At 52.8% G+C, this 26,421-nt stretch overlaps 1 protein-coding gene across 1 annotated transcript; it reads left to right on the top strand.

The window, feature by feature from the left end:
• Positions 1–3,780: 3,780 nt before the first annotated feature.
• On the top strand, positions 3,781–26,349 carry LOC115125175 (gap junction alpha-10 protein-like). Its single transcript, XM_065004280.1, has 3 exons — positions 3,781–6,134; positions 23,974–25,521; positions 25,791–26,349. The coding sequence occupies exons 2-3, from the start codon at positions 24,016–24,018 to the stop codon at positions 25,827–25,829; spliced, it is 1,545 nt and encodes a 514-aa protein (XP_064860352.1). The 5' UTR covers positions 3,781–6,134; positions 23,974–24,015; the 3' UTR covers positions 25,830–26,349.
• The last annotated feature ends 72 nt before the right edge of the window (positions 26,350–26,421 follow it).

The following is a 26,421-nucleotide window of genomic DNA, read 5'->3' as shown; positions in this document are numbered from 1 at the left end:
AAGTAGTAGTAGCGGTGGTAGTAGCAGCAGTGGTAACGGTAGTGGCATCAGTAAGAAAAAGTAGTAGTAGTAGTAACGGTAGTGGCAGTAGTAGTAGTGGTAACAGTGGTAGCAGTGGTAGTAGCAGTAGAGTAGTAGTAAGTTAGCAGTAGTGGTAGCAGCAGCGGTAGTGGCAGTAGTAGAAGCAGCAGTGGTAACGGTAGTAGTAGCGGTGGTAGTGGTAGTAGCAGCAGTAGTAGTAGTAGCACGGTAGTAGCAGTAACAGTAGTAGTAGTAGTAGCAGCAGTAGTAGTAGTAGCAGCAGTAGTAGTAGTAGCAGTAGTAGCAGTCAGCAGGTAGTAGTAGCAGTAGCGGTAGTAGTAGTAGCGGCAGTGGTAACAGTAGTAGTAGTAGTAGTAAGCAGTAGTAGTAGCAGTAGTAGTAGCAGTAGTAGTAGCATCGGCAGTAGTAGTAGTAAGTAGCAGTAGTAGTGGCAGCAGCAGTGGTAACAGTGGCAGTAGTGGTAGTGGTAACAGTAGTAGCGGCAGTAGTAGTAACAGCGGCTGCAGTAGCAGTAGCAGTGGTGGTAACAGTAGTAGCAGCAGCAGTGGTAGTAGTAACAGTAGCAGCAGCAGCAGTATTAGTAGTAGCAGCAGTAGCAGTACTACCGCAGGCGGTAGTAGTAAAGTAGCAGCAGCTGCGGTAGTAGCAGCAGCAGTAGTAGTAAGCAGTAGTAGTAACAGTAGTAGCAGCAGCAGTAGCAGTAAGTAGTAGCAGCAGCGGTAGTGGTAAGTAGTAGTAGTAGTAGCAGCAGTAGTAGTAACAGTAGCAGCAGCGGTAGCAGCAGTAGCAGCCAGTAGTAACAGTAGCAGCAGTGGCAGTAGTAGTAGCAGTAGCAGCAGCAGTAGTAACAGTAGTAGCATCAGCAGCAGTGGTAGTAACAAGTAATAGCAGTAGCAGTGGTGGTAGTAGTAGTAGCGGTAGTAGTAGCAGTAGTAGTTGTAGTGGCAGCGGCAGTGGTAACAGTGGCAAGTAGTGGTAGTAGTGGTAGAGTAGCAGTAGTAGTAGTGGCATCAGCAGCAGTAGTAGTAACAGTAGCAGTAGTAGTGGTAACAGCGGCAGCAGTAGTGGTAACAGTGGCAGCAGTAGTAGCAGTAACAGTGGCAACGGTAGTAGTAACAGTAGTAGCAGTAGTAGCAGTGGTAGCGGCGGCAGTGGTAACAGTGGCGGCGGCAGTGGTAGTAACAGTGGTCAGCAGCGGTAGTGGTAACAGTGGCAGCAGCAGTGGTAACAGTAGTAGCAGTAGTAGTAGTAACAGCAGCAGTGGTAACGGTAGTAGCAGCAGTGGTAGTAACAGTGGTAGGCAGCAGTGGTAACAGTAGCAGCAGTAGTAGTAACAGTGGCAGTAGTAGTAGTAGTAACAGTAGTAGCAGCAGTAGTAGTAGTAGTAGTAGCAGTAGTGGTAACAGTAGCAGCAGTAGTAGTAGTAGCAGTAGTAGCGGTGGTAGTAACAGTAGCAGCAGCAGTAGTAGTAGTAGTGGTAGCGGCAGCAGTGGTGGTAGCGGCAGCAGCGGTAGTAGTGGTAGCAGCAGTAGTAGTAGTAGTAGCAGCAGGTGGCAGCAGTAGTAGTGGTAGTGGCAGTGGTGGTGGTAGTAGTGGTAGCAGTAGTAGTAGTGGTAAGTGGTAGCAGTAAGCGGTGGTAGTGGCAGCAGCAGTGGTGGTAACAGTAGTGGTAACAGTGGTGGTAGTAGTGGTGGTAGTGGTAGCGGCAGCAGTAGTGGTAGTGGCAGCAGCAGTAGCAGTGGTAACGGTGGTGGCAGTAGCGGCGGTAGTGGCAGCAGCGGTGGTAGTGGTAGCAGCAGCGGTGGTCGTAGTAGCAGCAGCGGTAGTGGTAGTAACGGTAGTAGCAGCAGCAGTAGTAGTAACAGTAGTAGTGGTAGCATCAGCAGCGGTGGTAGCAGTGGCAGTGCACCAGTAGTACGGCAGCGGTAGTAAGTAGTAGCGGTGGTAGTGGTAGTACAGTAGTAGCAGCGGCAGTGGTAGTAACAGTAGTAGCAGTGGTAGTAGTAGTAAGCAGCAGCAGTAGTAGTAACAGTGGTAGCAGCAGCGGTAGTGGCAGCAGTAGTAACAGTGGCAGCAGCAGTAGTAACAGTAGCAGCAGTAGTAGTAGTAACAGCAGCAGTAGTAGTAGTAACAGTAGTAGCAGCAGCTGCAGTAGTAGCAGCAGCAGTAGTAACAGTAGCAGCAGCAGTAGTAGTAACAGTAGTAGCAGCAGCAGTAGTAGTAACAGTAGTAGCAGCAGCAGTAGTAGTAACAGTAATAGCAGCAGCAGTGGTAGTAACAGTATGCAGCAGCAGTAGTAGCAGTAGCAGTTGTAGTAGCAGCAGCAGTAGTAACAGTAGCAGCAGCAGTAGTAGCAGTAGTAGTAGCAGTAGTAGAAGCAGCAGTAGTAACAGTAGTAGCATCAGCAGCAGTAGTAGTAACAGTAGCAGCAGTAGTAGTAACAGTAGTAGCAGCAGCAGTAGTAGTAACAGTAGCAGCAGCAGTAGTAACAGTAACAGTAGCAGCAGTAGTAACAGTAGCAGCAGCAGTAGTAGTAACAGTAGTAGCAGCAGTAGTAGTAACAGTAGCAGCAGCAGTAGTAACAGTAGCAGCAGCAGTGGTGGTAACGGTAGCGGCAGTAGTAGTAACAGTAGCAGCAGCAGCAGTAGTAGTGGTAGCAGTGGTAGTAACAGTGGCAGCAGCAGTAGTAACAGTAGCAGCAGTAGTAGTAGTAACAGTAGCAGCAGTAGTAGTAACAGTAGCAGCAGCAGGTAGTAGTGGCAGCGGCGGTGGTAGTAACAGTGGTGGTAGCGGCAGTAGTGGTAACAGTGGCAGCGGCGGCAGTAGTAGTGGCGGCAGTGGTGGTAGCGGTGGTAGCAGCAGTAGTAGTAGTAGCAACAGCGGCAGTGGTAGCAGTAGCAGCGGCGGTAGTGGTAACGGTGGTAGCGGCAGCGGTATTAGTGGTAGCAGCGGCGGTGGTGGTGGCAGCGGTGGTAACAGTAGCAGCAGCAGTAGTAACAGTAGCAGCAGCAGTAGTAACAGTAGCAGCAGCAGCAGTAACAGTAGCAGCAGCAGCAGTAGTAGTAACAGTAGTAGTAGCAGCAACAGCATTAGCAGCAACTCAACTACTATTGTGTAGCCTACTGTTACTTAGCATGGGTATGGCTTGGTATTCAGAACTACACAGTTCAACTCCAGAACAAGGGTATGTGATCCTCTGCTTGTCTTCATGGTTATGCTGTGTGGTATTGAACACCATTAGTCCCAAAAATATAGAAGGGGAGTTAAATATATTTACAATACCGTTCAAAAGTTTGGGGTCACTTAGAAATGCCCTTGCTCTTGAAAGAAAAGCAAAAGATTTTGTCCATTACAATTACATCAAATTTATCAGAAATACAGTGTAGACATTGTTACTGTTGTAAATGACTATTGTAGCTGGAAATTGCTGATTTTGAATGGAATATCTACATAGGTGCAAAGAGGCCCATTATTAGCAACCATCACTCCTGTGTTGCAATGGCACATTGTGTAGGCTAATTCAAGTTATCATTTTAAAAGGCTAATTGATCATTAGAAAACCCTTTTGCAATTATGGTAGCATAGCTGAAAACTGTTGTTCTGATTAAAGAAGCAATTAAACTGGACTTATTTAGATTAGTTGAGTACCTGGAGCATCAGCATCTGTGGGTTTGATTACAGGCTCAAAATGTCCAGAAACAAAAACCTTTCTTCTGAAACTCATCAGTATATTCTTGTTCTGACAAATTAAGGCTATTCCATGCGAGAAATTTCCTAGAAACTGAAGATCTCGTACAACGCGGTGTACTGCTCCATTCACAGAACAGCGCAAACTGGCTCTAAACAGAATAGAAAGAGGAGTGGGAGGCCCCGGTGCACAACTGAGCAAGTACATTAGAATGTCTAGTTTGAGAAACAGACGCCTCACAAGTCCTCAACTGGCAGCTTCATTAAATAGTATCCGCAAAACACCAGTCTCAACGTCAAAAGTGAGGAGCGACTCCGGGAGGCTGGCCTTCTTTTGAACGGTAGTGTATTTTCAGTGGATAAAACCAGTTTAGAAATATTGCTCTGCAACCCAAAATTTGTATACAACTCAGTTTGCATGGTGTGTTGTTTTTGGTAGACAATACCTCAACGGCACATAACCAATACTTTGAAATGCAGAGCAAAATAGAGATCACACCAACCAAATCAGAACAAATTCCACTAACTCATTATAATATAACCTCAGCCTACAAAAGTATTCAGGAGTTGGATTGAATAGATTGAGTATATGTTGCACCATGGTATTCTCTGTCGACATACAAACCATCAAGGGGGTTGAACACACACACTCCAAAAACTAATAACTCCCCAAGCAGCTAACTAGACTGAAAAATAAGTATAAACGCAACATGCAACAATTTCAAAGATTTCCATGAGCTACAGTTCCTATCAGGAAATCAGTCAATGTAAATGCATTCATTAGGCCCTAATCTATGGATATCACATGACTGGGAATACAGATATGCATTTGTTGGTCACAGATACCTTAGAAAAAGGGTATGGGCGTGGATCAGAAAACACTCCGTATCTGGTGTGACCACCATTTGCCTCATGCAGCGTGACATCTCCTTCACATAGAGTTGATCAGGCTGTTGATTGTGGCCTGTGGACTGTTGTCCCACTCCACTTCAATGGCTGTGCGAAGTTGCAGGATATTGGCGGGAACTGGAACACGCTGCCGTACACGTCGATTCAGAGTATCCCAAACATGCTCAATTGGTGACATGTCTGGTGAGTATGCAGGCCATGGAAGAACTGGGACATTTTCAGCTTCCTGGAATCGTGTACAGAATTTCTGTCCTTGCGTCATGGTGCAGTGCATTATCATGCTGAAACATGAGGTGATGGCAGAGGATGAATGGCACGACAATGGTCCTCAGGATGTCGTCACAGTATCTCTTTGCATTCAAATTGACATTGATAAAATTGTATTTTGTTGTCTGTAGCTTATGCCTGCCCATACCATGACCCCACTGCTACCATGGGGCGCTCTGTTCACATTGTTGACATCAGAAAACCTCTCACCAACACCGTACACATGGTCAAATTCTCTAAAATGACTTTGGAGGCTGCATATTGTAGATCAATTTACATTAAATTCTTTGGCAACAGCTCTGGAGGACATTCCTGCAGTCTGCATGCCAATTGCACACCCCCTCAAAACATGAGACATCTGTGGCATTGCGTTGTGTGACAAAACTGCACATTTTAGAGTGGCATTTAATTGTCCCCCTAACAAGGTGCACCTGGGTAATGATCATGTTGTTTAATCAGCTTCTTGAAATACCACACCTGTCAGGTGGATGGATAATCTTGGCAAAGGAGAAATGCTCACTAACAAATTTGTGCACAAAAATTGAGAGAAATAAGCTTTTTGTGCGTATGAAAAAATTCTGGGATCTTTTATTTCAGTTTATGAAACATGGGACCAACACTTTACATGTAGCATTTATATTGTTGTTCAGTATATGAAACTAGACATTAATAATTTAACTAGTGTGTCTGGCGTTAAAGATGATTCTAGATTATGATAGATTATACATCCCTCATAATCAGATATGAGGGATAGCTGCTCTTACATAACTTTGGCTCAAAATGGCAATACCTGAAGCTCCTAATTAGGAGGGTTGCTGTTATACCTAAAGTGGCGAAGTGGGAAAGAAAAACTATTCACAAATATATCATCTCTGCCAGCGAGCGGGGTATTGTTTGTGGTTAGAGGGCACTAGCTGGGTTGGCACTGTTGGTTGGTGTGGGAGCTGGCGGGGGAGGGGATGGCGGTGCAGGCAACACTTTACAATTGCCTGGCAAGATGTGCCATGGGGCATTGTCCCTCCCATCGGTGGCAGATCAATCCTCACATCCTGTGTGCAACTGCAGCACAGGAGAACACAGAACAGTCACTCTGTGTGCCGGACTGACTGACAGAGAGAGATGTGCTTTTGGGACCGGTGCAAAGGACTCAAACTCCATAGGGTAACCATACCAATTGGGAAACATGATTCGCATCGAGAGGCAAAGAAAGTACCCCATACTATTAATATGTAAGTGCTTGTTTTTCTTTGCTTTGAAATTGAAAAAAAATTATATATATATACATTGGCAAGAAAAAGTATGTGAACCCTTTGGAAAAACCTGGATTTCTGCATAAATTAGTCATAGAATTTGATCTGATCTTCATCTAGGTCACAACAATAGACAAACACAGTCTGCTTAAACTAATAACACACAAACAATGATGCGTTTTCATGTCTTTATTGAACACGCTGTGTAAACATTCACAGTGCGGGGTGGAAAAAGTATGTGAACCCTTGGATGTAATAACTGGTTGACCCTCCTTTTGCAGCAATAACCTCAACCAAACATTTTCTGTAGTTGCATATCAGACCTGCACAATGGTCAGGAGTCATTTTGGACCATTCTTCTTTACAAAACTGTTTCAGTTCAGCAATATTCTTGGGATGTCTGGTGTGAACTGCTCTCTTGAGGTCAGGCCACAGCATCTCAATCAGGTTGAGGTCAGAACTCCAGAAGACTTATTTTCTTCTGTTGTAGCCATTCTGTTGTTGATTTACTTCTGTGTTTTGGGTCGTTGTCCTGATGCATCACCCAACTTCTGTTGAGCTTCAATTGGCGGACAGAGCCTAATATCCTCCTGCAAAATGTCTTGATAAATTTGGTAATTCATTTTTCTGTTGATGATAGCAAGCTGTTCAGGCCCTGAGGCAGCAAAGCAGCCCCAAACCATGATGCTCCCTCCACCATACGTCACAGTTGGGATGAGGTTTTTATGTTGGTGTGCTGTGCCTTTTTTTCTCCACACGTAGTGTTGTGTGTTCCTTCCAAACAACTCAACTGTAGTTTAATCTGTCCACATAATATTTTGTCAGTAGCGCTGTGGAACATCCAGGTGCATTTTTGCAAACTTCAGACATGCAGCAATGTTTTGTTTTGGACAGCAGTGGCCTCTTCCGTGGTGTCCTCCCATGAACACCATTCTTGTTTAGTGTTTTACGCATCGTAGACTCGTCAACAGAGATGTTAGCATGTTCCAGAGATTTCTGTAAGTCTTTAGCTGACACTCTAGGATTCTTCTTAACCTCATTGAACATCTTTGCAGGACGGCCACTCCTAGGGAGAGTAGCAACAGTGCTGAACTTTCTCCATTTATAGACAAGTTGTCTTTCCGTGGACTGATGAACATCAAAGCTTTTAGAGATGCTTTTGTAAACCTTTCCAGCTTTATGCAAGTCAACAATTCTTAATCGTAGGTCTTCTGAGATTTATTTTGTTCGAGGCATGGTTCACATCAGGCAATTCTTCTTGTGAATAGCAAACTCAAATTTTGTGAGTGTTTTTTGTAGGGCAAGGCAGCTCAAACCAACATCTCCAATCTGGTCTCATTGATTGGACTCCAGGTTAGCTGACTCCTGACTCCAATGATCTTTTGGAGAAGTCATTAGCCTCGGGGTTCACATACCTTTTCCAACCTACGCTGTGAATGTTTAAATAATGTATTCAATATAGACAAGAAAAATACAATAATTTCTGTGTTATTAGTTTAAGCACACTGTGTTTGTCTATTGTTGTGACTTAAATGAAAATCAGATAAAAATTTGAATACCAATTTATGCAGAAATCCAGGTAATTCCAAAGGGTTCACATACTTTTTCTTGCCACTGTATATATTTATATATATACTGCTCTTACTGGCTGCATCATGATGCTGATTTCTAAAGCAGTTGTCTTATCAAAATAAAATATGTTAAATTCTGATTCTGTAAACAAGAAAGTAGGCAGCCAGTACGATGTAGAAAACTGCCAACTACCCTGACCTTCCACTTCCCTGACCTTCCACTTCCCTGACCGTTCACTGCCCTGACCTTTCACTGCCCTGACCTTTCACTGCCCTGACCTTCCACTACCATGACCTTCCACTTCCCTGACCTTCCACTTCCCTGACCTTCCACTGCCCTGACCTTCCACTTCCCTGACCTTCCACTTCCCTGACCTTCCACTTCCCTGACCGTTCACTGCCCTGACATTTCACTGCCCTGACATTACACTAACCCCACCTTCCACTTCCCTGACCTTTCACTGCCCCCACCGTCCACTTCCCTGACCTTTCACTGCCCCCACCGTCCACTACCCTGACCTTTCACTGCCCCCATCTTCCACTACCCTGACCTTTCACTGCCCTCACTTTCCACTACCCTGATCTTTCACTGCCCCCACCTTCCACTGCCCTGATCTTTCACTGCCCCCACCTTCCACTACCCTGATCTTTCACTGCCCCCACCTTCCACTACCCTGACCTTTCACTGCCCCCACCGTCCACTACCCTGACCTTTCACTGCCCTCACCTTCCACTACCCTGACCATTCACTTCCCTGACCTTTCACTGCCCTGACCTTCCACTTCCCTGACCTTCCACTTCCCTGACCGTTCACTGCCCTGACATTTCACTGCCCTGACATTACACTAACCCCACCTTCCACTTCCCTGACCTTTCACTGCCCCCACCGTCCACTTCCCTGACCTTTCACTGCCCCCACCGTCCACTACCCTGACCTTTCACTGCCCCCATCTTCCACTACCCTGACCTTTCACTGCCCTCACTTTCCACTACCCTGATCTTTCACTGCCCCCACCTTCCACTGCCCTGATCTTTCACTGCCCCCACCTTCCACTACCCTGATCTTTCACTGCCCCCACCTTCCACTACCCTGACCTTTCACTGCCCCCACCGTCCACTTCCCTGACCTTTCACTGCCCCCACCGTCCACTACCCTGACCTTTCACTGCCCTCACCTTCCACTACCCTGACCATTCACTTCCCTGACCTTTCACTGCCCTGACCTTCCACTGCCCTGACCTTTCACTGCCCTGACCTTTCACTGCCCTGACCTTTCACTGCCCTGACCTTTCACTGCCCCAGCCTTCCACTTCCCTGACATTACACTAACCCCACCTTCCACTTCCCTGACCTTCCACTACCCTGACCTTTCACTGCCCCCATCTTCCACTTCCCTGACCTTTCACTGCCCCCACCTTCCACTTCCCTGTTCACTGCCCCCACCGTCCACTACCCTGACCTTTCACTGCCCCCATCTTCCACTACACTGACCTTTCACTGCCCTCACTTTCCACTACCCTGATCTTTCACTGCCCCACCTTCCACTACCCTGATCTTTCACTGCCCCCACCTTCCACTACCCTGATCTTTCACTGCCCCCACCTTCCACTACCCTGATCTTTCACTGCCCCCACCTTCCACTACCCTGACCTTTCACTGCCCCCACCTTCCACTACCCTGACCTTTCACTGCCCCCACCTTCCACTACCCTGACCTTTCACTGCCCCCACCTCCACTACCCTGACCTTTCACTGCCCCCACCTTCTACTTCCCTGACCTTCCACTACCCTGACCTTTCACTGCCCCCACCTTCCACTACCCTGCCCTTTCAATGCCCCCACCTTCCACTACCTGACCTTCCACTGCCCCCACCTTCCACTACCCTGACCATTCACTGCCTCCACCTTCCACTACCCTGACCTTTCACTACCCTCGCTTTCCACTTCCCTGACCTTCCACTGCCCTGAACTTCCACTTCCCTGACCTTCCACTTCCCTGACCTTCCACTTCCCTGACCTTCCACTGCCCTGAACTTCCACTGCCCTGAACTTCCACTGCCCTGACCTTCCACTGATCTGACTTTCCACTGTCCCCACCTTCCACTGCCCTGAACTTCCACTGCCATGACCTTCCGCTGCCCTGACCTTCCACTGCCCTGAACTTCCACTGCCCTGACCTTCCACTGATCTGACCTTCCACTGCCTCCACCTTCCACTACCCTGACCTTTCACTGCCCCCACCTTCCACTACCCTGACCTTTCACTGCCCTCACTTTCCACTACCCTGACCTTCCACTGCCCCCAACTTCCGCTGCCCTGACCTTCCACTGCCCCCACCTTCCACTGCCCTGGCCTTGAACTTCCCTCACCTTCCACTTCCCTGACTTTACACTGCCCTGACTTTACACTGCCTTGACCTTCCACTTTCCCCACCTTCCACTGCCCTGACCTTCCACTGATCTGACCTTCCGCTGCCCGACCTTCCACTGCCCTGACCTTCCACTGTCCTGATCTTCCACTGTCCTGATCTTCCACTGCCCTGATCTTCCACTGCCTTGACCTTCCACTGCCATGATCTTCCACTGTCCTCAACTTCCACTGCCCCCACCTTCCACTGTCCTGATCTTCCACTGTCCTGATCTTCCACTGCCCTGACCTTCCACTGCTCTGACCTTCCACTGCCCTGACCTTCCACTGCCCTGACCTTCCACTGCCCTGACCTTCCACTGCCATGACCTTCCACTGCCCTGACCTTCCACTTCCCTGACTTTACACTGCCCTGACTTTACACTGCCCCCACCTTCCACTGCCCTCAACTTCCACTGCCCCCACCTTCCACTGCCCCCATCTTCCACTGTCCTCAACTTCCACTGCCCCCACCTTCCACTGTCCTGATCTTCCACTGTCCTGATCTTCCACTGCCCTGATCTTCCACTGCCTTGACCTTCCACTGCCCCCACCTTCCACTGCCATGATCTTCCACTGTCCTCAACTTCCACTGCCACCACCTTCCACTGTCCTGATCTTCCACTGTCCTGACCTTCCACTGCCCCCACCTTCCACTGCCCCCATCTTCCACTGTCCTCAACTTCCACTGCCTTGACCTTCCACTGCCCTGACTTTCCACTGCCCCCACCTCCCAAAGCCCCACCGTCCACTACCCCCACCTTCCACTGCCCTGGCCTTGAACTGCCCCCACCGTCCACTGCCCTGACATTCCACTGCCCTGACCTTCCACTGCCCAGATTTTCCACTGCCCTGAACTTCTACTGCCCTGACCTTCCACTGCCCAGATTTTCCACTGCCCAGATTTTCCACTGCCCAGATTTTCCACTGCCCTGAACTTCTACTGCCCTGACCTTCCACTGCCCTGACCTTCCACTGATCTGACTTTCCACTGCCCCCACCTTCCACTTCCCTGACCTTCCACTGCCCTGAACTTCCACTGCCCTGACCTTCCACTGATCTGACCTTCCACTGCCTCCACCTTCCACTACCCTGACCTTTCACTGCCCCCATCTTCCACTACCCTGACCTTTCACTGCCCTCACTTTCCACTACCTTGACCTTTCACTGCCCTCACTTTCCACTACCTTGACCTTTCACTGCCCTCACCTTCCACTACCCTGACCTTTCACTGCCCTCACCTTCCACTACCCTGACCTTTCACTTCCCTGACCTTTCACTTCCCTGACCTTTCACTGCCCTGACCTTCCACTGACCTTTCACTGCCCTGACCTTTCACTGCCCTGACCTTTCACTGCCCTGACCTTTCACTGCCCCCACCTTCCACTGCCCTGACCTTTCACTGCCCCCACCTTCCACTGCCCTGACATTACACTAACCCCACCTTCCACTTCCCTGACCTTCCACTACCCTGACCTTTCACTGCCCCCATCTTCCACTTCCCTGACCTTTCACTGCCCCCACCTTCCACTTCCCTGTTCCTGCCCCCACCGTCCACTACCCTGACCTTTCACTGCCCCCATCTTCCACTACACTGACCTTTCACTGCCCTCACTTTCCACTACCCTGATCTTTCACTGCCCCACCTTCCACTACCCTGATCTTTCACTGCCCCCACCTTCCACTACCCTGACCTTTCACTGCCCCCACCTTCCACTACCCTGACCCTTTACTGCCCCCACCTCCACTACCCTGACCTTTCACTGCCCCCACCTTCCACTTCCCTGACCTTCCACTACCCTGACCTTTCACTGCCCCCACCTTCCACTACCCTGCCCTTTCCTGCCCCCACCTTCCACTACCCTGACCTTCCACTGCCCCACCTTCCACTACCCTGACCGTTCACTGCCTCCACCTTCCACTACCCTGACCTTTCACTGCCCTCGCTTTCCACTTCCCTGACCTTCCACTGCCCTGACCTTCCACTTCCCTGACCTTCCACTGCCCTGAACTTCCACTTCCCTGACCTTCCACTGCCCTGACCTTCCACTCCCCTGACCTTCCACTGCCCTGACCTTCCACTGCCCTGACCTTCCACTGCCCTGAACTTCCACTGCCCTGACCTTCCACTGATCTGACCTTCCACTGCCTCCACCTTCCACTACCCTGACCTTTCACTGCCCTCACTTTCCACTACATTGACCTTTCCACTGCCCTCACTTTCCACTACCCTGACCTTTCACTGCCCCCACCTTCCACTACCCTGACCTTTCACTGCCCTCACTTTCCACTACCCTGACCTTCCACTGCCCCCACCTTCCGCTGCCCTGACCTTCCACTGCCCCCACCTTCCACTACCCTGACCTTTCACTGCCCTCACTTTCCACTGCCCTGGCCTTGAACTTCCCTCACCTTCCACTGCTCTGATTTTCCACTTTCCCCACCTTCCACTGCCCTGACCTTCCACTGATCTGACCTTCCGCTGCCCCCACCTTCCACTTCCCTGACCTTCCACTGCCCTGACCTTCCACTGCCATGACCTTCCACTGCCATGACCTTCCACTGCCCTGACCTTCCACTTCCCTGACTTTACACTGCCCCCACCTTCCACTGCCCCCACCTTCCACTGCCCTCAACTTCCACTGCCCAGATCTTCCACTGTCCTCAACTTCCACTGCCCCCACCTTCCACTGTCCTGATCTTCCACTGCCCTGATCTTCCACTGCCTTGACCTTCCACTGCCCCCACCTTCCACTGCCATGATCTTCCACTGTCCTCAACTTCCACTGCCCCCTCCTTCCACTGTCCTGATCTTCCACTGTCCTGACCTTCCACTGCCCCCACCTTCCACTGCCCTCAACTTCCACTGCCCCCATCTTCCACTGCCCCCATCTTCCACTGTCCTCAACTTCCACTGCCTTGACCTTCCACTGCCCTGACTTTCCACTGCCCCCACCTCCCAAAGCCCCACCGTCCACTACCCCCACCTTCCACTGGCCTTGAACTGCCCCCACCGTCCACTGCTCTGACATTCCACTGCCCTGACCTTCCACTGCCCCGATTTTCCACTGCCCTGAACTTCTACTGCCCTGACCTTCCACTGCCCTGACCTTCCACTGATCTGACTTTCCACTGCCCCCACCTTCCACTTCCCTGACCTTCCACTGCCCTGAACTTCCACTGCCCTGAATTTCCACTGCCCTGACCTTCCACTGATCTGACCTTCCACTGCCTCCACCTTCCACTACCCTGACCTTTCACTGCCCTCACTTTCCACTACCTTGACCTTTCACTGCCCTCACTTTCCACTACCCTGACCTTTCACTGCACCACCTTCCACTACCCTGACCTTTCACTGCCCTCACTTTCCACTACCCTGACCTTCCACTGCCCCCACCTTCCGCTGCCCTGACCTTCCACTGCCCCCACCTCCCAAAGCCCCACCATCCACTGCCCCCACCTTCCACTGCCCTGGCCTTGAACTGCCCCCATCTTCCACTGTCCTCAACTTCCACTGCCTTGACCTTCCACTGCCCCCACCTTCCACTGCCCTGACTTTACACTGCCCTGACCTTCCACTGCCCTGAGCTTCCACTGCCCTGAGCTTCCACTGCCCTCAACTTCCACTGCCCTCAACTTCCACTGCCCAGATCTTCCACTGCCCAGATCTTCCACTGTCGTCAACTTCCACTGCCCCCCACCTTCCACTGCCCCACCTTCCATGGCTGACATTCCACTGCCCACCTTCGACTGTCCTTACCTTCCACTGCCCCCCACTTTCCACTGCCCCACCTTGCACTGTCCTTACCTTCCACTGCCCGAACTTCCATTGCCTGAATTTCAACAGCTAACCTTCCACTGCCCTGACCTTCCACTGTCCTCAACTTCCACTTCCCCCTACCTTACACTGCCATGATCTTCCACTGCCCCCATCTTCCAAGCCCTGACCTTCCACTACCCTGACATTCCACTGACCCCACCTTCCACTACCCTGACCTTTCACTGCCCCCATCTCCACTACCCTGACCTTTCACTGCCCTCACCTTCCACTACCCTGACCTTTCACTGCCCTCACCTTCCACTACCCTGACCTTTCACTTCCCTGACCTTTCACTTCCCTGACCTTTCACTGCCCTGACCTTCCACTGACCTTTCACTGCCCTGACCTTTCACTGCCCTGACCTTTCACTGCCCTGACCTTTCACTGCCCCCACCTTCCACTGCCCTGACCTTTCACTGCCCCCACCTTCCACTGCCCTGACATTACACTAACCCTACCTTCCACTTCCCTGACCTTCCACTACCCTGACCTTTCACTGCCCCCATCTTCCACTTCCCTGACCTTTCACTGCCCCCACCTTCCACTTCCCTGTTCACTGCCCCCACCGTCCACTACCCTGACCTTTCACTGCCCCCATCTTCCACTACACTGACCTTTCACTGCCCTCACTTTCCACTACCCTGATCTTTCACTGCCCCACCTTCCACTACCCTGACCTTTCACTGCCCCCACCTTCCACTACCCTGCCCTTTCACTGCCCCCACCTTCCACTACCCTGACCTTCCACTGCCCCACCTTCCACTACCCTGACCGTTCACTGCCTCCACCTTCCACTACCCTGACCTTTCACTGCCCTCGCTTTCCACTTCCCTGACCTTCCACTGCCCTGAATTTCCACTTCCCTGACCTTCCACTGCCCTGAACTTCCACTGCCCTGAACTTCCACTGCCCTGACCTTCCACTGCCCTGACCTTCCACTGCCCTGACCTTCCACTGCCCTGAACTTCCACTGCCCTGACCTTCCACTGATCTGACCTTCCACTGCCTCCACCTTCCACTACCCTGACCTTTCACTGCCCTCACTTTCCACTACATTGACCTTTCACTGCCCTCACTTTCCACTACCCTGACCTTTCACTGCCCCCACCTTCCACTACCCTGACCTTTCACTGCCCTCACTTTCCACTACCCTGACCTTCCACTGCCCCCACCTTCCGCTGCCCTGACCTTTCACTGCCCCCACCTTCCACTACCCTGACCTTTCACTGCCCTCACTTTCCACTGCCCTGGCCTTGAACTTTCCTCACCTTCCACTGCTCTGATTTTCCACTTTCCCCACCTTCCACTGCCCTGACCTTCCACTGCCCTGACCTTCCGCTGCCCCCACCTTCCACTGCCCTGACCTTCCACTGCCATGACCTTCCACTGCCATGACCTTCCACTGCCCTGACCTTCCACTTCCCTGACTTTACACTGCCTTGACCTTCCACTGCCCCCACCTTCCACTGCCCTCAACTTCCACTGCCCAGATCTTCCACTGTCCTCAACTTCCACTGCCCCCACCTTCCACTGTCCTGATCTTCCACTGCCCTGATCTTCCACTGCCTTGACCTTCCACTGCCCCCACCTTCCACTGCCATGATCTTCCACTGTCCTCAACTTCCACTGCCCCCTCCTTCCACTGTCCTGATCTTCCACTGTCCTGACCTTCCACTGCCCCCACCTTCCACTGCCCTCAACTTCCACTGCCCCCATCTTCCACTGCCCCCATCTTGCACTGTCCTCAACTTCCACTGCCCTGACTTTCCACTGCCCCCACCTCCCAAAGCCCCACCGTCCACTACCCCCACCTTCCACTGGCCTTGAACTGCCCCCACCGTCCACTGCTCTGACATTCCACTGCCCTGACCTTCCACTGCCCCGATTTTCCACTGCCCTGAACTTCTACTGCCCTGACCTTCCACTGCCCTGACCTTCCACTGATCTGACTTTCCACTGCCCCCACCTTCCACTTCCCTGACCTTCCACTGCCCTGAACTTCCACTGCCCTGAATTTCCACTGCTCTGACCTTCCACTGCCTCCACCTTCCACTACCCTGACCTTTCACTGCCCTCACTTTCCACTACCTTGACCTTTCACTGCCCTCACTTTCCACTACCCTGACCTTTCACTGCACCACCTTCCACTACCCTGACCTTTCACTGCCCTACCCTGACTTCCACTGCCCCCACTCCGCTGCCCTGACCTTGCCCCCACCTCCCAAAGCCCCACCGTCCACTGCCCCCACCTTCCACTGCCCTGGCCTTGAACTGCCCCCATCTTCCACTGTCCTCAACTTCCACTGCCTTGATCTTCCACTGCCCCCACCTTCCACTGCCCCCACCTTCCACTGCCCTGACTTTACACTGCCCTGACCTTCCACTGCCCTGAGCTTCCACTGCCCTGAGCTTCCACTGCCCTCAACTTCCACTGCCCTCAACTTCCACTGCCCAGATCTTCCACTGCCCAGATCTTCCACTGCCCCCCACCTTCCACTGCCCCACCTTCCATGGCTGACATTCCACTGCCCACCTTCGACTGTCCTTACCTTCCACTGCCCCCCACTTTCCACTGCCCCACCTTGCACTGTCCTTACCTTCCACTGCCCGAACTTCCATTGCCTGAATTTCAACAGCTAACCTTCCACTGCCCTGACCTTCCACTGTCCTCAACTTCCACTTCCCCCTACCTTACACTGCCATGATCTTCCACTGCCCCCATCTTCCAAGCCCTGACCTTCCACTACCCTGACATTCCACTGACCCCACCTTCCACTACCCTGACCTTTCACTGCCCCCATCTCCACTACCCTGACCTTTCACTGCCCCCACCTTCCACTTCCCTGACCTTCCACTACCCTGACCTTTCACTGCCCCCACCTTCCACTACCCTGACCTTTCACTGCCCGCACCTTCCACTACCCTGACCTTCCACTGCCCCCACCTTCCACTACCCTGACCGTTCACTGCCTCCACCTTCCACTGCCCTGATCTTCCACTTCCCTGACCTTCCACGGCCCTGACCTTCCACGGCCCTGAACTTCCACTGCCCTGAACAAATTCCACTGCCCTGAACTTCCACTGTCCTCAACTTCCACTGCCCCCATCTTCCACTGTCCTCAACTTCCACTGCCTTGACCTTCCACTGCCCCCACCTTCCGCTGCCCTGACCTTCCACTGCCCCCACCTCCCAAAGCCCCACCGTCCACTGCCCCCACCTTCCACTGCCCTGGCCTTGAACTTCCCTCACCTTCCACTGCCCTTACCTTCCACTGCCCTGACCTTCCACTGCCTTGACCTTCCACTGCCCCACCTTCCACTGCCTTGACCTTCCACTGCCCTCAACGTCCACTGCCCCCATCTTCCACTGTCCTCAACTTCCACTGCCTTGAACTTCCACTGCCCTGAACTTCCACTGCCCTGAACTTCCACTGCCCTGACCTTCCACTGATCTGACCTTCCACTGCCCTGACCTTTCACTGCCCTCACTTTCCACTACCTTGACCTTTCACTGCCCTCACTTTCCACTACCCTGACCTTTCACTGCCCCCACCTTCCACTGCCCCCACCGTCCACTGCCCCCACCTTCCACTGCCCTGACCTTCCACTGATCTGACCTTCCACTGCCCCCACCTTCCACTTCCCTGACCTTCCACTGCCCTGAACTTCCACTGCCCTGAACTTCCACTGCCCTGACTTTACACTGCCCCCACCTTCCACTGCCCTTACCTTCCACTGCCCCCACCTTCCACTTCCCTGAACTTCCACTGCCCTGAACTTCCACTGCCCTGAACTTCCACTGCCCTGACTTTACACTGCCCTGACCTTCCACTGCCTTGACCTTCCACTGCCCTGAGCTTCCACTGCCCTCAACTTCCACTGCCCTCAACTTCCACTGCCCTCAACTTCCACTGCCCAGATCTTCCACTGCCCAGATCTTCCACTGCCCAGATCTTCCACTGTCGTCAACTTCCACTGCCCCCACCTTCCACTGTCCTGATCTTCCACTGCCCTGACCTTCCACTGCCTTGACCTTCCACTGCCCTGACCTTCCACTGCCATGATCTTCCACTGTCCTCAACTTCCACTGCCCCCATCTTCCACTGTCCTCAACTTCCACTGCCCCCATCTTCCACTGTCCTCAACTTCCACTGCCTTGACTTCCACTGCCCTCAACTTCCACTGCCCCCACCTTCCACTGCCCCCATCTTCCACTGTCCTCAACTTCCACTGCCTTGACCTTCCACTGCCTTGACCTTCCACTGCCCTGACTTTCCACTGCCCCCACCTCCCAAAGCCCCACCGTCCACTACCCCCACCTTCCACTGCCCTGGCCTTGAACTGCCCCCACCGTCCACTGCCCTGAGCTTCCACTGCCCTCAACTTCCACTGCCCTCAACTTCCACTGCCCAGATCTTCCACTGTCGTCAACTTCCACTGCCCCCACCTTCCACTGTCCTGATTTTCCACTGCCCCACCTTCCATGGCTGACATTCCACTGCCCACCTTCGACTGTCCTTACCTTCCACTGCCCCCCACTTTCCACTGCCCCACCTTGCACTGTCCTTACCTTCCACTGCCCGAACTTCCATTGCCTGAATTTCAACAGCTAACCTTCCACTGCCCTGACCTTCCACTGTCCTCAACTTCCACTGCCCCCTACCTTACACTGCCATGACCTTCCACTGCCCCCATCTTCCAAGCCCTGACCTTCCACTACCCTGACATTCCACTGACCCCACCTTCCACTACCCTGACCTTTCACTGCCCCCATCTCCACTACCCTGACCTTTCACTGCCCCCACCTTCCACTTCCCTGACCTTCCACTACCCTGACCTTTCACTGCCCCCACCTTCCACTACCCTGACCTTTCACTGCCCCCACCTTCCACTACCCTGACCTTCCACTGCCCCCACCTTCCACTACCCTGACCGTTCACTGCCTCCACCTTCCACTGCCCTGACCTTCCACTGCCCTGACCTTCCACTTCCCTGACCTTCCACGTCCCTGACCTTCCACGGCCCTGAACTTCCACTGCCCTGAACTTCCACTGATCTGACTTTCCACTGCCCCCACCTTCCACTTCCCTGACCTTCCACTGCCCCCACCTTCCACTACCCTGACCTTCCACTGCCCCCACCTTCCACTACCCTGACCGTTCACTGCCTCCACCTTCCACTGCCCTGACCTTCCACTGCCCTGACCTTCCACTTCCCTGACCTTCCACGGCCCTGAACTTCCACTGCCCTGAACTTCCACTGATCTGACTTTCCACTGCCCCCACCTTCCACTTCCCTGACCTTCCACTGCCCTGCCCTTCCACTGTCCTCAAATTCCACGGCCCCCACCTTCCACTGTCCTCAACTTCCACTGCCCCCATCTTCCACTGTCCTCAACTTCCACTGCCTTGACCTTCCACTGCCCCCACCTTCCCCCTGCCCTGACTTTCCACTGCCCCCACCTCACTTTCCACTACCTTGACCTTCCACTGCCCCCACCTTCCGCTGCCCTGACCTTCCACTGCCCCCACCTCCCAAAGCCCCACCGTCCACTGCCCCCACCTTCCACTGCCCTGGCCTTGAACTTCCCTTACCTTCCACTGCCCTTACCTTCCACTGCCCTGACCTTCCACTGCCTTGACCTTTCACTGCCCCCACCTTCCACTGCCCCCAACTTCCACTGCCTTGACCTTCCACTGCCCTCAACGTCCACTGCCCCCACCTTCCACTGTCCTCAACTTCCACTGCCTTGACCTTCCACTGCCTTGAACTTCCACTGCCCTGACCTTCCACTGATCTGACCTTCCACTGCCCTGACCTTTCACTGCCCTCACTTTCCACTACCCTGATCTTCCACTGCCCCCACCGTCGACTGCCCCCACCTTCCACTGCCCTGGCCTTGAACTTCCCTCAACTTCCACTGCCCTTACCTTCCACTGCCCTGACCTTCCACTGATCTGACCTTCCACTGCCCCCACCTTCCACTTCCCTGACCTTCCACTGCCCTGAACTTCCACTGCCCTGAACTTCCACTGCCCTGACTTTACACTGCCCTGACCTTCCACTGCCTTGACCTTCCACTGCCCTGAGCTTCCACTGCCCTCAACTTCCACTGCCCTCAACTTCCACTGCCCAGATCTTCCACTGCCCAGATCTTCCACTGTCGTTAACTTCCACTGCCCCCACCTTCCACTGTCCTGATCTTCCACTGCCCCACCTTCCACTGCCCTGACCTTCCACTGCCTTGACCTTCCACTGCCCTGACCTTCCACTGCCATGATCTTCCACTGTCCTGATCTTCCACTGTCCTGATCTTCCACTGTCCTCAACTTCCACTGCCCCCATCTTCCACTGTCCTCAACTTCCACTGCCTTGACCTTCCACTGCCCTGACTTTCCACTGCCCCCACCTCCCAAAGCCCCACCGTCCACTACCCCCACCTTCCACTGCCCTGGCCTTGAACTGCCCCCACCGTCCACTGCCCTGACCTTCCACTGCCCTGCCCTTCCACTGTCCTCAAATTCCACTGCCCCCACCTTCCACTGTCCTCAAATTCCACTGCCCCCACCTTCCACTTCCCTGACCTTCCACTGCCCTGAACTTCCACTGCCCTGAATTTCCACTGCCCTGAACTTCCACTGCCCTGAACTTCCACTGCCCTGACTTTACACTGCCCTGACCTTCCACTGCCTTGACCTTCCACTGCCCTGAGCTTCCACTGCCCTCAACTTCCACTGCCCCCACCTTCCACTGCCCCACCTTCCACTGCCCTGATCTTCCACTGCCTTGACCTTCCACTGCCCTGACCTTCCACTGCCCCCACCTTCCACTGCCACGATCTTCCACTGTCCTCAACTTCCACTGCCCCCACCTTCCACTGTCCTGATCTTCCACTGTCCTCAACTTCCACTGTCCTGATCTTCCACTGTCCTCAACTTCCACTGCCCCCATCTTCCCCATCTTCCACTCAACCTACACTGCCTTGACCTTCCACTGCCCTCACCTTCCACTGCCCCCACGTTCCACTGCCCCCATCTTCCACTGTCCTCAACTTCCACTGCCTTGACCTTCCACTGCCCTCAACTTCCACTGCCCCCACCTTCCACTGCCCCCATCTTCCACTGTCCTCAACTTCCACTGCCTTGACCTTCCACTGCCCTCAACTTCCACTGCCCCCACCTTCCACTGCCCTGACCTTCCACTGCCCTGCCCTTCCACTGTCCTCAAATTCCACTGCCCCCACCTTCTACTGTCCTCAACTTCCACTGCCCCCATCTTCCACTGTCCTCAACTTCCACTGCCTTGACCTTCCACTGCCCCCACCTTCCCCTGCCCTGACTTTCCACTCCCCCCACCTCCCAAAGCACCACCGTCCACTGCCCCCACCTTCCACTGCCCTGGCCTTGAACTGCCCCCACCGTCCACTGCCCTGAGCTTCCACTGCCCCGAACATCCACTGCCCCGACATTCCAATGCCCTGACATTCCACTGCCCCGACCTTCCATGGCTGACATTCCACTGCCCACCTTCGACTGTCCTTACCTTCCACTGCCCCCACCTTCCACTGCCCTGACATTCCACTGCCCCAACCTTCCATGGCTGACATTCCACTGCCCCACCTTGCACTGTCCTTACCTTCCACTGCCCGAACTTCCATTGCCTGAACTTCAACAGCTAACTTTCCACTGCCCTGACCTTCCACTGCCCCCTACCTTACACTGCCATGACCTTCCACTGCCCCCATATTCCAAGCCCTGACCTTCCACTACCCTGACATTCCACTGACCCCCACCTTCCACTGCCCTATCCTTCCACTGCCCTATCCTTCCACTGTGCTGACCTTCCACTGTGCTGACCTTCCACTACCCTATCCTTCCACTGCCCTATCCTTCCACTGCCCTATCCTTCCACTGTCCTGATCTTCCACTGTCCTCAACTTCCACTGTCCTCAACTTCCACTGCCCCCTACCTTACACTGCCATGATCTTACACTGCCCTGACCTTCCACTACCCTGACATTCCACTGCCCTATCATTCCACTGTGCTGACCTTCCAATGTGCTGACCTTCCACTGTGCTGACCTTCCACTGCCCTATCATTCCACATCCCTGACCTTCCACTACCCTATCCTTCCACTGTCCTCAACTTCCACTGTCCTCAACTTCCACTGTCCCCTACCTTACACTGCCATGACCTTCCACTGCCCCCATCTTCCAAGCCCTGACCTTCCACTACCCTGACATTCCACTGACCCCCCCCCCACCTTCCACTACCCTATCATTCCACTTCCCTGACCTTCCACTTCCCTGACCTTCCACTGCCCTATCCTTCCACTGCCCCCCACTTTCCACTGCCCCACCTTGCACTGTCCTTACCTTCCACTGCCCCCACCTTCCACTGCCCCGAACTTCCATTGCCTGAACTTCAACAGCTAACTTTCCACTGCCCTGACCTTCCACTGTCCTCAACTTCCACTGCCCCCTACCTTCCACTGCCATGACCTTCTACTGCCCCCATCTTCCAAGCCCTGACCTTCCACTACCCTGACATTCCACTGAACCCCCACCTTCCACTGCCCTATCCTTCCACTGCCCTATCCTTCCACTGCCCTATCCTTCCACTGTCCTATCCTTCCACTGCCCTATCCTTCCACTGCCCCCCACTTTCCACTGCCCCACCTTGCACTGTCCTTACCTTCCACTGCCCCCACCTTCCACTGCCCCGAACTTCCGTTGCCTGAACTTCAACGGCTAACTTTCCACTGCCCTGTCCTTCCACTGTCCTCAACTTCCACTGCCCCCTACCTTACACTGCCATGACCTTCCACTGCCCCCATCTTCCAAGCCCTGACCTTCCACTACCCTGACATTCTACTGCCCTATCATTCCACTTCCCTGACCTTCCACTACCCTATCCTTCCACTGTCCTGATTTTCCACTGTCCTCAACTTCCACTGTCCCCTACCTTACACTGCCATGACATTCCACTGCCCCCATCTTCCAAGCCCTGACCTTCCACTACCCTGACATTCCACTGACCCCCCCACCTTCCACTGCCCTGACCTTCCACTTCCCTGACCTTCCACTGCGCTGACCTTCCACTGTCCTCAACTTCCACTGCCCCCTACCTTACACTGCCATGACCTTACACTGCCCCCATCTTCCAAGCCCTGACCTTAAACTACCCTGACATTCCACTGCCCTATCATTCCACTTCCCTGACCTTCCACTGCCCTATCCTTCCACTGCGCTGACCTTCCACTGCGCTGACCTTCCACTTCCCTGACCTTCCACTACCCTATCCTTCCACTGCCCTATCCTTCCACTGTCCTGATCTTCCACTGTCCTCAACTTCCACTGTCCCCTACCTTACACTGCCATGACCTTCCACTACTGCCATCTTCCAAGCCCTGACCTTCCACTACCCTGACATTCCACTGACCCCCCACCTTCCACTGCCCCACCTTGCACTGTCCTTACCTTCCACTGCCCCCATCTTCCACTGCCCCGAACTTCAATTGCCTGAACTTCAACGGCTAACTTTCCACTGCCCTGACCTTCCACTGTCCTCAACTTCCACTGCCCCCTACCTTACACTGCCATGACCTTCCACTGCCCCCATCTTCCAAGCCCTGACCTTCCACTACCCTGACATTCTACTGCCCCCCCACATTCCACTTCCCTGACCTTCCACTGCCGTATCCTTCCACTGCCCTATCCTTCCACTGCCCTATCCTTCCACTGCCCTATCCTTCCACTGCCCTATCCTTCCACTGCCCTATCCTTCCACTTCCCTGACCTTCCACTGCCGTATCCTTCCACTGCCCTATCCTTCCACTGCCCTATCCTTCCACTGCCCTATCCTTCCACTGCCCTATCCTTCCACTGCCCTATCCTTCCATTGCCCTATCCTTCCACTGCATGATGATTATAAACATTGTATGTTTTCAATTGTAGTTATAAACTAACTGTTAACAGAAAATAAATGCATAATAAATCCCTCTGGTCTCTCTCTCTCTCCAGTGTGAGGACATGTTGCAGTAGAGACCAGTGAGCTGTGAGACCATGGGGGACTGGAACCTGCTGGGCAGCATCTTGGAGGAAGTACATGTCCACTCCACCATCGTAGGAAAGATCTGGCTCACCATCCTCCTCATTTTCCGCATGTTGGTGCTGGGAGTGGCGGCCGAGGACGTGTGGAACGATGAGCAGAGCGAATTCATCTGCAACACGGACCAGCCGGGCTGCAAGACCGTCTGTTACGACCAGGCCTTCCCCATCTCCCTCATCCGCTTTTGGGTCCTGCAGGTCATCTTCGTCTCCTCACCCTCCCTCGTCTACATGGGCCACGCGCTCTACCGCCTGCGCGCCCTGGAGAAGGAGAGGCACCGGCGGAAGGTCCAGCTGAAGGCAGAGCTGGGGGAGATGGAGGCGCTGGTGGAGGAGCACAAGCGCATTGAGAAGGAGTTGAAGAGGCTGGAGGAGCAGAGGAAGGTGAAGAAGGCTCCACTGAGAGGGTCCCTGCTGCGGACGTACGTCATCCATATCCTAACACGCTCCGTGGTGGAGGTGGGCTTCATCATGGGCCAGTATATCCTGTATGGCATCGGACTGGAGCCTTTGTATAAATGCGAGAGAATGCCTTGCCCCAACAGTGTGGACTGTTACGTGTCCAGACCCACGGAGAAAACAGTGTTCATGGTGTTCATGATCGTCATCGCCGGGGTGTCTCTCTTCCTGAACCTAATGGAGATTTCCCACCTGGGCATCAGGAAAATCAAACAGACTCTGAAGGGAGACAAGTACCCAGCAGACAATGACAATTTGATTTACAAGCTGAAGAAGAATGCGACGATACAGCATCTGTGTGTGATGAGGAACCTGTCTCCTCACAACGGGCCGCTGACTCAGACCATCTTCAAAGTAATTCCTGAGAAGGACCTGGACCCAATGGACCCACCTCCCCACTACATACCTAACCATGAGGTGCCCAGGCACAACAGCATGGCTCCAGGCCATTATCTTGCCAACTGCACTGGCCTCCAGCCTCATCAGCAATACCAGCAGCAGCAGCTTCAACAATGTGAGCCCAGCCAGGGGATGATCCAGACCCTGCACCTCCAGGGAGCCCCAGAGAAACAAACCACCGTCATGGTGGACCAGCTCCCTCGAGCCAATAGAGGAGCTGTCTTGAATGGGGATAGTGGGCCCAGGAACCTGCAGGGCCAGTCGATCCATGAGGACCCCAACTTACACCCTCAAGACCACTACCAGCCCAGCCACATGGAAGTAGTGTCTATGGCAACGCACAGACCCAGCATCATGACAACACACAGACCCAGCTTGGCTCTGAGGGACACAGACCTGGAGGAGGAGAGGAGGGACTCCATGGGCAGCGACTTCATCTTGCCCAACCCAGGAAGGAAGCAAAGCTTCAAATCTCGTATGCCCTCTGAGAGCATGTCCACCATCAGTGATTACAGTAGCAACTCTCCACGGAGCTCAGATTCCGAGCTGGGCGACATGGTGGACATGCCAATGATGCCACCCCCTGGAAGGAGAATGTCAATGGCAAGTAGAGCCAAGAGACGGGCAGCATCTGACCTGGTGGGGGAAGATTTCACCACTGTAACTAGGAGAAACAGTGAAAGAGAGAAGAAGGGAGACAGGGAATGCTAACGTTGTGAATATTTTGTCTAGATTTGCCCAGTAAAGCTGCAATAGATACCTTTTTAGAGACTGCATACATATTTTTGAAATCTTGCAGATAGAAAGTCATGATGACAAGTATCAATGTGTTATCTAGCCTCTCTCAATCCCACATGTTCTCTCTCTTTCAGAGTGTATTCTTGGACATCTCCTCTATCATGAAAAAGTGAAGAGGGACGAGAGCAAAAATAGACCCAGGAGTTGCCTACGAGTGAAACAACACACAGGAGATAAATAGCACTGCGCCCATCATTGATTGGCTCTCCAGATTAAATTGGGCCAAAAACAGCCACCAACCCATGCCAAGTCACATGTGGTCATAGGCAGTGCTTCAGTGTATTTTAAATTCAAAGCACCTCATTAAAATGCCTACAATCTCCAAATGAGTGACATTGTATGTGGTTGATTGTGGCAGAAAGGGAAAATGATTGTGCACATCAAGAGGAATGTGTGAAGTGTGAGCACTTAAAATGGTTGTGATAAATGAATGTTGGTGAGTATGCAAACCATGGAAAATGTCATCTTGTCCCTGGAAAAACGTTTATATGCTTATTTAGAGCATTCAATTTTATAAACCTATTATTTAGTTAGAACTTTTTTAAGTTAAACATTCAACAATAGATTCTTATGAGTGTGTAGTTGTTTGATATACAATCTTAATTCATGACATTAAATGCTTATTTACTAAAACTGAAAATCACTTTTTGTCATCGTCTTTGATGGGTTATTTTTTAGATATATCATAATTTTACAGTAAAAAAT

Source organism: Oncorhynchus nerka, linkage group LG18 (assembly GCF_034236695.1).
Source record: "Oncorhynchus nerka isolate Pitt River linkage group LG18, Oner_Uvic_2.0, whole genome shotgun sequence".
Classification (NCBI taxonomy): domain Eukaryota; kingdom Metazoa; phylum Chordata; class Actinopteri; order Salmoniformes; family Salmonidae; genus Oncorhynchus; species Oncorhynchus nerka.
The sequence above is the reverse complement of the archived record's forward strand: the minus strand, read 5'-3'. Positions and strand labels throughout refer to the sequence as shown.